The sequence below is a fragment of the Scophthalmus maximus genome, chromosome 2 (genome assembly GCF_022379125.1).
Source record: "Scophthalmus maximus strain ysfricsl-2021 chromosome 2, ASM2237912v1, whole genome shotgun sequence".
Taxonomy (NCBI): Eukaryota; Metazoa; Chordata; class Actinopteri; order Pleuronectiformes; family Scophthalmidae; genus Scophthalmus; species Scophthalmus maximus.
In genome coordinates, this window is record NC_061516.1 from 6,120,380 (window position 1) to 6,135,080 (window position 14,701).

The 14,701-nt window shown below is 45.2% G+C and overlaps 1 protein-coding gene across 1 annotated transcript; it reads left to right on the forward strand.

Annotated features, from left to right (window-relative positions):
• The first annotated feature begins 472 nt into the window (after positions 1-472).
• Positions 473-11,205, forward strand: auh (AU RNA binding protein/enoyl-CoA hydratase). The gene is made up of 10 exons (XM_035625330.2): positions 473-747; positions 2,785-2,852; positions 3,731-3,818; positions 3,940-4,026; positions 5,945-6,037; positions 7,936-7,992; positions 8,445-8,632; positions 8,845-8,895; positions 9,259-9,306; positions 9,946-11,205. Exons 1-10 carry the CDS (start codon positions 537-539, stop codon positions 10,021-10,023), a joined length of 969 nt encoding a protein of 322 aa, XP_035481223.1. The 5' UTR covers positions 473-536; the 3' UTR covers positions 10,024-11,205.
• The last annotated feature ends 3,496 nt before the right edge of the window (positions 11,206-14,701 follow it).

Consider the following 14,701-nt stretch of genomic DNA (forward strand, 5'->3'; position numbering starts at 1 on the left):
CAGGGGGAAAGAGAATGAGAAAGAAAGAAGACATTTATCAAATGAACATAAGAATCTGTCTGTTTTAAGTAGCTTCTTGTTTTGAAGTTCTTTTTGACGTGGTGCCACATTGGTAAAGAAAAAGACATGTTCATATCATAGAATAACTAATAATACCGTCCATATCAATCTGCTGCAGTGGCGGATCTAGAACATGGAGCATGGCGTGGCGAAGGGGTGGCCAGAGGTCTCAGCAGGGTGGCATGGGAGGACGGTACGCGGGAATCCCCATATGTCAAAAAAATACTTACAAATGATTTATTGTTTTATCATGCCCTAACACACGACCCAAGGGCCGTAGCTAAGTATTTGAGGGGCCTAACATTTACAATTATTCACACACAGAGGTTAGGGGGACAGCGGCCCCCCTTGCCCCCCTGTAGACCCGCCCCTGATCGGCTGTCTCCTCTGAAGCCTGCATAGAAGTCACGTGACGCCACCGCGTGACCGGGTTCAAAGTTGAAAGTCAAGCAGCTCGTCTGTCCTCGCTCCTCAGCATGGCGGTCCTGGTGCTGCGAGCCTTCCGCGTGCCGGCGGCTCACCGGGGCGTCGCGTGCGGGCTGTCGGCGGCCCTCTCCCGCACGACACAGTCCGTGTTCCCCGGCGGACCGACGCCCTCTGCGCAGCCGGCGGCGGCGGCGGCGCGACATTACAGCTCCGACCCGAAGGACGACCTGCGCGTCCGGTACCTGGACGGAGAGGACCACGGTGAGTCCCGTGCACTACCGGCGCCGCTGCACGTGCGCTTCATGTGTGACCGCGTCGACGGACCGGTGTCCTGCGGCAGTGACTCGCTCCAATCACGTGTCACGTGCCCCTTGTTTACACACGCTTCCATGAAGCAGTCTGGGGTCAGATGTGTATGGTCAGGTGTGAGGGGTCAGGTGTGTGGGGTCAGGTGTGAGGGGTCAGGTGTGAGGGGTCAGGTGTGTGGGGTCAGGTGTGTGGTCAGGTGTCTGGGGTCAGGTGTGTGGGGTCAGGTGTGAGGGGTCAGGTGTGTGTGGTCAGATGTGTGGGGTCAGGTGTGTGGTCAGGTGTGAGGGGTCAGGTGTGAGGGGTCAGGTGTGTGGGGTCAGGTGTGAGGGGTCAGGTGTGAGGGGTCAGGTGTGTGGTCAGGTGTCTGGGGTCAGGTGTGAGGGGTCAGGTGTGTGGGGTCAGGTGTGTGGGGTCAGGTGTGAGGGGTCAGGTGTGAGGGGTCAGGTGTGTGGGGTCAGGTGTGTGGGGTCAGGTGTGAGGGGTCAGGTGTGTGTGGTCAGGTGTGTGTGGTCAGGTGTGTGTGGTGTCAGGTGTGTGTGGTGTCAGGTGTTTGGGGTCAGATGTGAGGGGTCAGGTGTGAGGGGACAGGTGTGAGGGGTCAGGTGTGTATGGTCAGGTGTGTGGGGTCAGGTGTGAGGGGTCAGGTGTGTGTGGTCAGGTGTGTGGGGTCAGGTGTGTGGGGTCAGATGTGTGGGGTCAGGTGTGTGGGGTCAGGTGTGTGGGGTCAGGTGTGAGGGGTCAGGTGTGAGGGGTCAGGTGTGTATGGTCAGGTGTGTGGGGTCAGGTGTGTGGGGTCAGGTGTGTGGGGTCAGATGTGTGGGGTCAGGTGTGAGGGGTCAGGTGTGTATGGTCAGGTGTGTATGGTCAGGTGTGTGGGGTCAGGTGTGAGGAGTCAGGTGTGTATGGTCAGGTGTGTGGGGTCAGGTGTGTGTGGTCAGGTGTTTGTGGTGTCAGGTGTTTAGGGTCAGGTGTTTAGGGTCAGGTGTGAGGGGACAGATGTGAGGGGTCAGGTGTGAGGGGACAGGTGTGAGGGGTCAGGTGTGAGGGGTCAGGTGTGTGGGGTCAGGTGTGTGGGGTCAGGTGTGTGTGGGGTCAGGTGTGTGTGGTGTCAGGTGTTTAGGGTCAGGTGTTTAGGGTCAGGTGTGAGGGGACAGATGTGAGGGGACAGATGTGAGGGGACAGGTGTGAGGGGACAGGTGTGAGGGGTCAGGTGTGAGGGGTCAAGTGTGTGTGGTCAGGTGTGTGTGGTCAGGTGAGCGGGGACAGGTGTTTAGGGTCAGGTGTGTGGGGTCAGGTGTGTGTGGTCAGGTGTGTGTGGTCAGGTGAGCGGGGACAGGTGTTTAGGGTCAGGTGTGTGGGGTCAGGTGTGGTCAGGTGTTTAGGGTCAGGTGTCTTGCCCAAGGACACCTTGGCATATGGACTGGAGGAAGCGGGGATCAAACCCTCCAACCTTCTGGGCTACGATCGAATTGTCGAGGTTTCCTAAATCTTGAAGTGACCTGGAAGTATTTAATCTGCAATTTACCTTTCCTAACCTCATGACATTTTTCACTGAGGTCAAGGAATAGAAGGGAGGAATAGTAGATGGGAAGGACAATTCGACCTCTCCCTTAGAAATATCCTCCTCGCTTGTGAAAGAATACAGCTCACACACCTGAGATTTCTACTTCTGAATCCAATCCAAATTTCTCCACTTATGGTTTTTCTATAAAGCAGCAAAAGGTTACAAAAAGTTATCGATGTGTCTCCAGCTTTCAATTTCCACTATGCTATAATATTAATATATTGTAAACAGTGAAATTTGTATAGCGCCAAATCATAACATACATTATCTTCTATCATTTGTGTTGTGTAAAAAAATGACATGACAAATTAGACTTAGTCTTGGTAATGAATGGGAAACCGAGGGACACAGTATTTCAGTTTTTCTGACAGTGTGTCATGTGATCTTTATTAACATGTCACTACTGATCTAACACTGTCTTTCAGGTATCGTTGTTGTTGGGATAAATCGACCAAAAGCCAAAAATGCCATCAGCAAAAATCTGGTCAAAATGGTATGTATTGCCATTTACCTTGTGTTCATTTATTTTTAAGTCAGTGATTGAATTAATGTACCTCTGAAATGGTCTTTCAGTCGTTGTGCTGTTCACACTACGTGACTCATCTGTGACGGAGGTTCACACACTACACGATCCTCCACCAGGAGAAATGTCTTTCAAAGAACCGTACACATGAGAAGTGACACAGGATGATATGTGATACACGTGAAACAGGAAGTGTTTGCCACTTTCACCATGGACGTCAAAAAGAAACTGTTCAATATATTTCAGGATGCTCTTATGTTGACAGGTCAGAAACAGGAAGTAGTTTGAGCGGACGCTGTCTGTGTTGTGTGGAGAGAGTAATAACTTGAAGTGTTAATATGTGGTTCTGTATTAAAGCAGCTCGAGGTTACGCTCATCATCTGTATCAGTGAAAATGCACAACACAACAGAAACAAGTCCTGCAGATAGTCTGTGATGATTCGTTCAGAAACACATAAAAGGAAAAGGCAGAAAATATGTGTGAAGAGTGTTGTTATGCTGATGTGTGACAGTTCAGGTTAGAAACCCGGGTTTCCATGTTGCAACCTCACTGCCTGACGAGTCCAGATATTTAGCCTGATGGATATCTGACGCACGTCGGTAAGGCCTCGGAGATTCACTTTGATGGCGTCGTTGGCCGTTCACACACATCGATCGAGTGCGATTCACGAGCCCTGATTTCAAGTTGATGTTCCTCTGATTTGCTGCAGCTCCAGGATTTGTCGGCGAGCTGAAAACTGGGCTTAGAATCGTGTACTGTGAACTCGTCATTAAGTAATATAAAATGAGTTTTAGACTCAAATCATGAGACATTTTGAGAAATGTTATTGTTTCATGTCATCTTTCAGATGTTGGACGCTGTGGAGGACATCAAGAAGAACAACAAAGTGCGCAGTGTTATTTTCTGTAGTTTGGTTCCTGGGATCTTCTGTGCAGGTACACACTCCAATCCTCATGTGTCACAATGTTGCGTTGGTTTGGATCTGATGGAGAACATGGTGTACTGAGCTTTATATTCGAAGGTTTGAGCAGATCCCTTGCCGATGTGTGTGTGCAGGTGCAGACCTGAAGGAGAGAGCCAAGATGCACCAGAGTGAAGTGGGACCATTCGTGTCTAAAGCCAGAGCGCTCATCACAGAGCTGGGTAAGGACGGCTGAGAAATGTGTTGACTGGCATGTTTTCTTATTATCTAATAATGATGGATTCCTTTGACTGACTCATTTTGTTATTATCACTACTTTAAAAAAGTGAAATCAGGGCAGCACTGGGCTCAGTTCAAGTCATGTAGCAACTATAAGAAAATAACACACTGCATCATATATTACACAGATTAATATATTACACAGATTCATTTCTAAATTAACAATGTACATGAAAACCAATTCAAAACTTAAATTAATATAATAAACTCATTTTCTAGATCAACTATTTCTTTGAGACTTTGCCCTCTCCATTTCTTCTGTATTGATAAACTCCAAACCTTCGGGCCGTCGACATCTTTACCTAATTCATAGTAAAAAACATTGAACATGTCTCTGACAGAATAAACCAAAGACGTAAATTTGCCTCATTGGTTTTAATATAAAAGTGTTAATTTTAAACTATAATAATTACATTTCCCTCATATGATGAGGCCTGTAACTGTCCCTGTTTGTTTATTGTGTTTGCATTGTCTCTGTTGTAAAATGTGCAATATAAATATAGATGTGATATAGAGAAGTCTCTGCTCTGATCACACAGACATTCATACTGTATGGAGCATGTAGGGTCACAGGCACGTTTCTCTATCATCAGTCGTTGTGTTAACATATACAGGTGCAGCTCAAAAAATAAGAATATCGTGGAAGTTTTTTTTTATTTTTGTAATTTAATTTTTAAAAAGTGAAACATTTAAAGGGAAATATTTCAAGCATTTAATTGTTTCTGAATGGGGTTCATGTCAGGTGAGTTGGCTGCTCAACAAACCAGTGAGTAGCAGTTAGACACTGGGCAGGTGCTAAGTGCTGCTGGAGAAGGAAATCAGCTTGTCAGCAGACAGGAGCAGGAAGTGACGTCTGCTTTGACTCTGGACTTGATCAAACACAGTGGACCAACAGCAGCAGGTCACATGACGCCTCAAATCATCAGCGACGACAGAAACTTCCCACTGGACTGGAAGCTCCTTGGATTCTGTGCCTCTCCACTTTTCCTCCAGACTCTGGGACCTTGAAACTTACTTTGATCTGAATGGAGGACTTTGGACCACTGAGCTACAGTCCAGTTCTTTGTCTCCCAAACCAGGTGAGACGTCTCGGATGTTGCCTGTGGTTCAGGAGCAGCTTGATACGAGGGATGTGACATGTTGAAGCTCATTTCCTGAAGACGTCTGTGCTGGAGGCTCTTGATGCTCTGACTCCAGCCTCAGCCTGCTCCTGGTGAACTTCTTCAATCAGCTTTTCTTGACAGTCTTTTCAAGGCTGAAGTCGTCCTTGTTGCTGCCACACTTTCCCCTTCTAATCAACTTTCCATGAATATGCTTTGATACATCTCTCTGTGAACAGCCAGCTCTTCAGCGATGACCTTCTCGGTCTCACTCTCCTCGTGGAGGGAGTTGATGATCGTCTGATGGACGACTGTCAGGTCAGCAGTCGCCACCATGACTGTGGTCGTGTACTGAACTAGACACTGTATTCATACTGTATGAATAGTAATTAACTCAAACTCAAAATGAATACTCTAATATTTTGAGATACTTTTTTTACCAGTAAGTTCCCACTGAGATACAATATCTCTACTTCCAAGGAGTCCTGGTCAAGATGGCAGCAAATGAAACGAAATGTGTGAAAGACATTGACACATAATAAAAACACAATGATAATGTTTTATGTAGACTGAGTTTATAAGATTTTCAAACATGTCTATTTTTATCTGTAGGCTGAATTTATCAAAAAAAAATGAAAAAACAGCTTGAATATTTTTTCAGTTTACATATAAGAAGTGTAGGATATATAAAGTGTGTGTGTGTGTGTGTGTATTTTATAGCATCTTATGGTTTGGTTTGATATTGTCTTTTCTGTTCCAGGTAATTTGCCAGTACCAACAATTGCTGCCATCGATGGAGCTGCGTTAGGAGGAGGCTTGGAGATGGCTCTCGCTTGTGACATAAGAATTTCTTGTAAGGTTTTATTATGAAGTTACAGTTAAGTCTCTTTGTGCAAAACACTGTTAATATTCTGACACAATATCATCATTGTAGAAGTAGTAACAGCTGATGCTAGTAGTCTAATGTGATGTGTTGAGTGTCTGTGTACTAGAGATGTGGCATAAAATTCCTGTGAGTAGAAAGAATTGGAAACTATAAAATGACCTAAAACCGGGAAAGGGAAGTTTGGGGCCCCCTACTGAAGCTGCTGCCCCCGCGACCCGACCACGGATAAGCGGTTGAAGATGAGATGAGATGAGAAAATGACCTAAAAGCCAAAACAAGAGATTATGTGCAGCACTAATGACAGTATTTTATACAGTATCTTTTGTTGGCAGTTGAATGGTGTGTTACAAGACTGCATCTTGGTTGTTAGCAGCTTTTTGAATGTCAGGTAAAGGCCAGGAAGTGATGAGGCTGAGATGATAATTCTTTAAATAGGATAAAACCCATGTCCAATTGAATGAGAAGGGCTGTGATTTATCCCAAAGCGCAGATGTCTGTGGAAACAGTTGACTAATGCATGGAGTCAGGTTGGTGTGAAAAAGAAAACCACCCAGTCGGAGCCGATGTAAAAGACCACGGTAACTCTGAGGCTGCAGATGATCGGCTCAGAATTTGGAGTCAACAGTCCAGACTGGAGGTGGTGTGATGGTCTGACACATCGGACCCATGACACCAGTCCATCATGGTTTGAATACCACCCTTTATGGTTTCAGCTTCTTAGCCATTAGCTCACTGGCCACAAAACACCATCTTGTCTTGTCAAAGCTGCTGGTTGGAGCGTTGAAGGAGCATTAAGCGACTGTGGCGAAAGCTTGTTTCTGAATTCGCGACCTCTGGTTTGGGAGTCCATCACTTACCACTCGGCCAGAACCGCCACCCGTCAGCTCGTCTCTTAATGTGTCGACGAGTGATGTTTACAAACTGCACTCTGTGTTGTGTGGTCGAAAACCCATGTTTTTTTTCCCGACAGTGAGGAAATATTTGCTTATTTTTACAAAACGTGTATCACTTTAATATCACGTACTGCCCCTTTAACCTTCTTTGTGTTGTAACTGATCAGGTGCATGTTTACATCCAGCTGTAATGATGCTGGACGTTGATCTTCATCACGGCCACAGACAAGACACACCACCATGTTTTATGTCAACAAGAAAATAATTATTTGTCAATTTCTCCTGGAAAGCAGGACATTCCTTGTTTCTGTATTTCTGATGAAACCTTCGTGAATGTGGTAGAACAGGAGAACCTCAAGATCTGCATAGATGATGTGATGTCAACATCGAGCAGAGGCTCCGAGGAAAGTTTCCAAAATCTTGTTTATTAATAAATGACACAAAGAACTGCAGCTACTCTGAAAACAAAGTGAGGAGCCAACTAGTGTGGTGTTCCTAATGAAGTGCTCACACATTAGTGAGCTCCATACTGCTGCATTCAAACCAAAGGGAGAAGTGCATCAATGTCATAATAATATCAACAGTTTCCCCCCATCCTCACTCGGCGGACTCACTGTGGAGGCTACCTGAGTGTGTCTGATCAACTAATCCACGGAGTGCCGTTCCAGTCGAGCGCTTGTGGCTCAGGAGGCTCCTGCCCCTGACAGCAGTGTATGAGTGTGACGTGACTGGTACTGTAAAGGACATTCAGTTGTCGTTTACAGTAGAAAACACGTATAACACATATAAATACTACAGTCCATTGACCAGTGGAGCCCAACAGTCCCCTTAGATCCAATAAAACCACACCAAATTGCACATACTCACAGATGTCGGTCCCTAAATTAATACAATTTCCCTCATGATCTGCTGAGCCACAGCCTCCCTAATCGTGTGATCATCAATAGTGATTGTGCTTTCTGATCTCTCTAGCTAACACTGCGAAGATGGGACTTGTTGAGACTAAACTCGCAATCATACCAGGGGCAGGTAAGGCTGCATTTAATTAAAATATCTTCGTTTGTTCTGGTTAGAGCGATCTTTGAAGAACAGAGGATGGAGGAATCTTCCTGCCACCAGCTGTGATGTGTGGCTCCTGTCGTCACTGGGCTGCTGACAGACACTTTGTGCTGTAGACGTTCACAATGTCTTTAAAGTCAAAGCCTAAACAGAGATATCATCTTATCATTTGAACTGTACAAACAGTTTGACAGACAAGACTTCACGAGACTTATTAAAACAGATAAGTCACAAAACCATCAGGACGTTAGTTATAATTGTTTAAAAGGCAGTTTAAAGAAATTAATATTCATCTAAAAGGAGGAGGTTTGGAGCTGGATGCTTTGGGCCTCTTCTTTTTTTGACAACCAATACTCATTTAATGTGAGCGATAACCTGTATTCCCATCAACCTTTGCGGTGGATGTTCCATGTCGTGTGCAGGTGGAACACAGCGTCTACCCCGGGCGATTGGTGTCGCTCTGGCTAAGGAGCTCATCTTCGCTGCCCGGGTAGTGGATGGAACAGAGGCCAGTCGTCTGGGTCTCGTCAGTCAATCTGTGGAGCAGAATGAGAGCGGTGACGCTGCCTACCTCCAGGCCCTGGAGCTCGCCCGTGAGATCAACCCTCAGGTAATCCCTCACCGACCAGCCGTCTTTATTATTAAGTTATTCACCGAGGGAAGAACAAAGAGGTGGATCTATGAATGTCAGGACTATTTTGACCATTTTAAGCAATAATTGCTAATTGTATTGTGCTCATTCAAAACTATTTACAAAAGCAATTAATACCGCACACTGCAATGTAACCTGTAAAAAGACAATCTACCGTTTGACTCTCCCAGGGGCCGATTGCAGTCAGGATGGCAAAACTTGCGATCAACCAGGGGATCGAGGTAAGTCCCAGTGCAGGGCTGCGAGTGTGTCGGCTCACCGCAGTGTTTCAATGAGCAAAAGTCTCCAGTGTTTGAATCATCTGGAGTCATGGTTGTACTAAAATGAAGGGATTTCTATATAAATACAGTCCAGTAGTTGTAATAGCTCCTCTAGTGAAAGAGGAAAACACTGACAAAGTTTTGAGAATTAAAATACAGCTGCTGTAAAGCTGGAATAATTTTCAATATATTTTTTTTGTTTTTAATTAGAAACCATGAAGTCTGAGTCACACATGTATGGGGAGAAAATTTGATTCTCTAGAAAATGATGAATGATGATGATAGATTGTGAGACTCACTAATAGATGTCACATTCTCTGTCAGGTGGATTTAACTACAGGTCTCGCCATCGAAGAAGCTTGTTATGCCCAGGTGAGAACTATTTACCTTTCTGTTTTGAAAAAAAATCATTCTAATTTCAATGATTACAGATCTAATTTCAATGATTACAGATCTGTAAATATAGAAGAATATTTCCTAAGATCAATCAAAAACGATTATGTATGCTGTAATGTTAATTCATGTTAATTAATGCTACTAACCCAGTATGAACGTGATGATTTCTGTCATTGTTCTATGGTCTGGTTACAAAGACACATATAGAGAGTGAAGCCATAGAACTTCTTTAATTATCTAGTTTGACTGTCATCACTGAAAAGTGCAGCCACAGCTTATCAAAATAAAAGACCTTTAAATTTATAGTTAGTAGTTTATAGTAGTAACGGATTTGGAACATCTGTAATTTAAGTTGTATGAATAGTAATTTACACAAACTCAAAATGAAATGTCACAATATTTGGAGATACAATTTTATTTTTAGCTGTAGACTTATTGTGTATGAAACATTTTTGTTTGTTATGACTCTGGGATTTATGACATTTTTTCTTAAATAATAATTCACGATATTCTGCGTTTTTGCGCTGCACATATACAGTGAGAGGGGTTTATATTTATGTGAAGGAGACTGGACGAGGAGTCTTTGTTGCTGACTCGTCTGCTTCCTTGTTTCAGGTGATACCAACTAAAGATCGACTGGAGGGTTTGGCTGCATTCAAGGAAAAGAGGCGTCCTCAGTTCAAGGGCGAGTGAGGGAGAGTTCTGCCTCCAGCTCTCACTGTTCCACTGCTCCAACATATCTATGGGTGAAGCTGTACACGTCCACACATTAAGCTGTACAGTATCCGGGCCCGACTGCTTGCAGGACATTAGGGTCGATCACTTCAAGTGAATTCACTGTGTTGTGGTCCCTGCTTGTAATACTACAATACAACCTCTGCAATCTAAAACATGAATTACTCCTATTGCTGTGCAGTGAGCAGCAGTTAGTCACTAACAGCAGCCTCCTCGACTAATGAACTAATCCATAAAGCTCTGTGAATGCTCCTGGGTAGATGAGTACTGTGTCCAGAACAACAATTCACTCTGTATTAGATTTGAGTCCAGTGGGTGGAGGTTTGGATTTGACTGTTAAAGATTTCTGACCCTGTTGTAGTAACAAGTGACGCAGATCTACGATGAACATACAGACAATATCTAAGCTTCTTTCATCATCATGCAATGAATGACTTCTTCAGTGAACATGACACATGGTCTATGTGACTCCTATAATGACTCGTCTCTGTATCGTCAACAAAATCATTAGAAAAGATGGAATAACGAGAACATTTTACATTTTCACATCTCAACATTCAATGTCCTGGAGTCACAGACACCAAATATATAGACTACAAGTATACAGGAAGAAACGTGTTTCCACGGCGGATCTTTATGATCATAGAGGCTCTGGAGGCGTCACACACAAAAACACACACACACACATGATGGATTTATTTGTAAAAATATATATCTGTTCAGTGATGGACATGAGAATCACTTCATAAATCTGTCAGAGCAGATTACCCTTCAAAGTGCATTGTACACATATTTTATGAAAAAGATAACATGTAATTTGCCCTACAAACAGCGACGTGCTCCTTCAACACCGTGCATGTGGTCTCAGACTTTTTGGACCTAATGCCTTGTGTTGCTGTATACTCTCACTGAAATGGTTATAAGTCTTGAAGCACTTCAAATTCATTTCCTCTGAGTTGCCTTTTCTTCTCTACTACACTTTACTTTTTGTCCTCACTGATTCAGTTGAAACCACGTGCAGGACTGTTTTTATAGAAGTGCAAATGAATGAATCCGTCTCAATGGAGGAGGAGTGTGAGCAAAGCTGTTCCAACATGAACTGTGTCTGTAAAGACAAAATAAATACCATTGTTTCATCTCTGTCAAGCACTATTCATTCCAAAAAGACAACAATACAACTCAAACGATGTAGGCCAATACATAAATAACATGCATATATACTCGGCCAGGCAGATGATATCATTTCTGTTTGTTTCACAGAACACAGAGGTTTGTCCTCGAGTAAGACTAGATGCATCTTTGCACAAAGGCATCTACAGTATCAATGCTAGCTTGTATTCTAAGTATAGTGAATAGTATTTTTGGAATTAGGCGTATGTACTACGTGAGGCCTTCTGTTATTTTAATGACAGAAGTGATTGGATGTCATAGTGATGGTGTCAGATGTGTAGCGGCTGCTCCCTGCAGACACAGCAGCAGAGCAACACTGGGAACCTGCTGAGGAGTCTGCAGCTTTGTTGCCCATGATAAAACTCTGTGTGCAACACTTTACAAGTGATTCAGTTGCTGCTGCTGCTGTGCCTCTTGAGTGATGACCTCATATATAAAAGTCAAGAGAAGGAGACGGAGCTGAGCTCAGCAAGGTCCTGTGGGTGTGAGGAGGCTCTGGCCCTGTTCCGTCTCGGGGTACAGGTAGAATCTGGTGCAAAAAGGAACATTGTGTGATTTTTGGTGAAATAAGGGGGGAAATCTTGATACGTCACAATCATAACTTTGTCTAAATTCCAGCCAGAATAATAACTGAAACATCTGTGAGCTCAGAGTGCAAAAAAACAGCTCCAGAAGTCCCCACACAAGTTTAGAACAATATCGTGGTGTCACAAACGGCAATAAGAAGTACCGTTCAGAAGGAAAACGAACTTCTGCCCCGTGATACTCAGACGAGGGTCTCCATGACACGTACTGACCCCGTGTGTGTGTGAGTGTGCGTGTGAAGGATGTTTTAATCAGCAGTTTTCAGGTTGGCTACACAGCAGTCGAGAAGCGTTGTATAGATGTCAGATGGATATCATAAACCATGGAACTACCGCTGCTACTCCTATTTAGGGATTATTTGAAAACATTCAAGTTGTCAAATGACAAATTAGGTTATCAGAGCGGGAATGTGGTGGGGATCGATAAAGCTATTTAGCAATGTCAGTGTATCATACTAATGAAGGTAATGCTTCATGCAACGAGAATGAACTAGTTCAATGTCACGAACCTAGTCTGGAGCCCCAAGTTCACCAGGGCAACACAGACAACCATTCCCTATGGTCAATTTAGAATCTCCTATTAACCATTTGTCCATTTATGTAAGTATACATGTGTAGTGTTGTATAATGTTGTTTTGAATTGAGATTGTGAGGTTTTTTTTTTATAGTGAGTAGGCGCTGGCCTTAGCCTGTGTTTTCATCTCCATTTGACACCGATTGTTTTTTATTGTTTACTTTAACCTCAAGACTGAAATTAAGATCGATCGACTAGTTCAATGCACACGGGCTGAAAGATGGTACTGAATGGTGAACCAGTCTCCAGTCTACCTGTGGGTGACATCACAGACTCTGCAGCCAGGTTCTCCTCACTCCTCACTCTCCTCACACGAACAGTTCATGTCGGGGGTACGATCCGGTTCCTCTCAGCTGCGAGTGAGACGCGCAGTGCAGACGGTTGGGTCAGGGTTCTCATGAGGATATTAGCAGAGGGACTGTGTGTGAGCCTGTCAACAGACACTTGAGGCCCTGGCCGGCGGTTGCGTGCAGACCTGCCCTGTGGCTTCATGCTGCTGCACACAGCCTGACACCAGGCTGCACATCCCCACTGTGGCTGGCCTCCTTCCGGCAGATGTCCAGCACTAGGCCGGGGGCAATCCCACCACAAGTGAGGGTTGCGTAAAGAAAGATCGGTTCCCCAATACTGGAGGCCTGCACCCAAGCCACTGCTCATGGGAAACGTTGGAGGTGTAACTGTAACGGCATCCGTCGCAGCATTTTATAGTTTTTCGTTTTCCGTTTGTAGTGTATTTTTCTTTAGGAACAGCTTTTGCTACCGCAAGTCAGCCCAGTCGGAGACATGTGGCCCCTTGTCCCGGCCATGTTCAGGGACCATTTCTCTTCCGCAACTGTTTCTCAACAGATAGTTTGGGGCCTTATTAGCAACTGCATTCAGAGAGCAGTGAACACTTTCTCACTTTGTAATATTGTCCTCAGTGACGGGGACACATCTCACACTCTGCTGTCAGTATCACCATCTAAACTTACTGCCAAACCAAATCACACATACTCATACATATCAGTCCCCAAAATATCCCAGATTTCATTTCATCCACATCCATATTCCCTGGGGAAAATGGTATGTTTTGTTTTTTTCCTGGCCCATGTCCCATCCTTCCCACCCAAGTACCATGGAAACACATTCTGTAGTTTTTGCATAATCCATCTGAACAATGGACATAAAGTATTTATAAAGTCTTATCGACCACTCAAAGCAATTGTACAGGACAAGTCACATTCACACACCGCTGTTACTGTACCACACTTTTTCTATCAGAAGAGCTGTCAGAGGGAGTTTAGGTTTAAGTCTCTTGTCCAAGGACACATCCGCATGCGGACTGGGGGAAGCTGGGATCGAACCGCCGACCTTCGGGTCAGTGGACCACCGACTCCACCTCCTGAGCCACGGGCGCCCAAACGAGCGAAAAAATGGACGGGGCGAAAGCATTTGAAAAAAATCTGGCGCCCGACGGCACAAAGGAGCCTCCTCGTGGCTGAAGAGAAGACACGTCCATGATGCTCTCAGCTTTCCTCTCATCCTCTTCTCTGTCCAGTTCCTTCCCCACCACAGAGCTGGCCTTCCTCACCAGCTTGTCCCCCTCAGCTCACCACAGCAGGGAAGATGACACTGGCTGCCACGGACAGGTAGAACCTCCTCAGCAGCCTAGTGCTCACATTAAAAGACCTGAGCCTCCTCAGAAAGAAGAGCATCCTCTGTCCCTTCCTGTCGAGGCCTCAGTGTCCCACCAGTCCAGGAACTTGGACCTATCCACCATCTCCACCCCCTCCCCGTTAATGACAACAGGGGTGGGGGGGGGGGGGTCCACGACCAGCTCCTTGGTTTTCCTGATGTTGAACTGCAGGTGGTTTTGTGCCGCACCATCCTACAAAGCCCTCGACCAGGTCTCTGTCCTCCTCCACATCATCTGGGAGGAGTCGTCTGAGAACTTCTGGAGATGACATGTTCCCCCAGTTGAGGCAGAAGACCGCGTTGTAGCGGGTGAACGGAAATGGTGACAGGACAGTTCCCTGGGGAGTTCCAGTGTTGCTCAGCACCACATCTGACAGGCCGCGGCCTGTCAGACCGCGGCCTGTCAGTGAGGTCGTCTGTGATCCGCGTCACAAGGTCCTGGTCAAAGAACATGGTCCTCAAGGGGCTTTGTGGCTCCTGCAGGTAGATGATGAAATGGAATTCAGCCACGTTTCATTGTATCAAATGGACCATGTGACATGTCACATTATGTATTTCTTTAAGTAAAACTGCTAAACACACCGTTCACCTGAGGTAGGAAAGGAGCGCTGTAACAACACGTGATGGCTGCTGA

What these genes read in the sequence shown, in the direction of transcription:
- auh (XM_035625330.2), top strand. Translation starts at nt 537, where the DNA reads ATGGCGGTCCTGGTGCTGCGAGCCTTCCGCGTGCCGGCGGCTCACCGG. An exon ending in TTGTGACATAAGAATTTCTT is followed by an intron (nt 6,038 to 7,935) that starts GTAAGGTTTTAT and finishes TGATCTCTCTAG; the next exon opens with CTAACACTGCGAAGATGGGA. An exon ending in CGATCAACCAGGGGATCGAG is followed by an intron (nt 8,896 to 9,258) that starts GTAAGTCCCAGT and finishes ATTCTCTGTCAG; the next exon opens with GTGGATTTAACTACAGGTCT.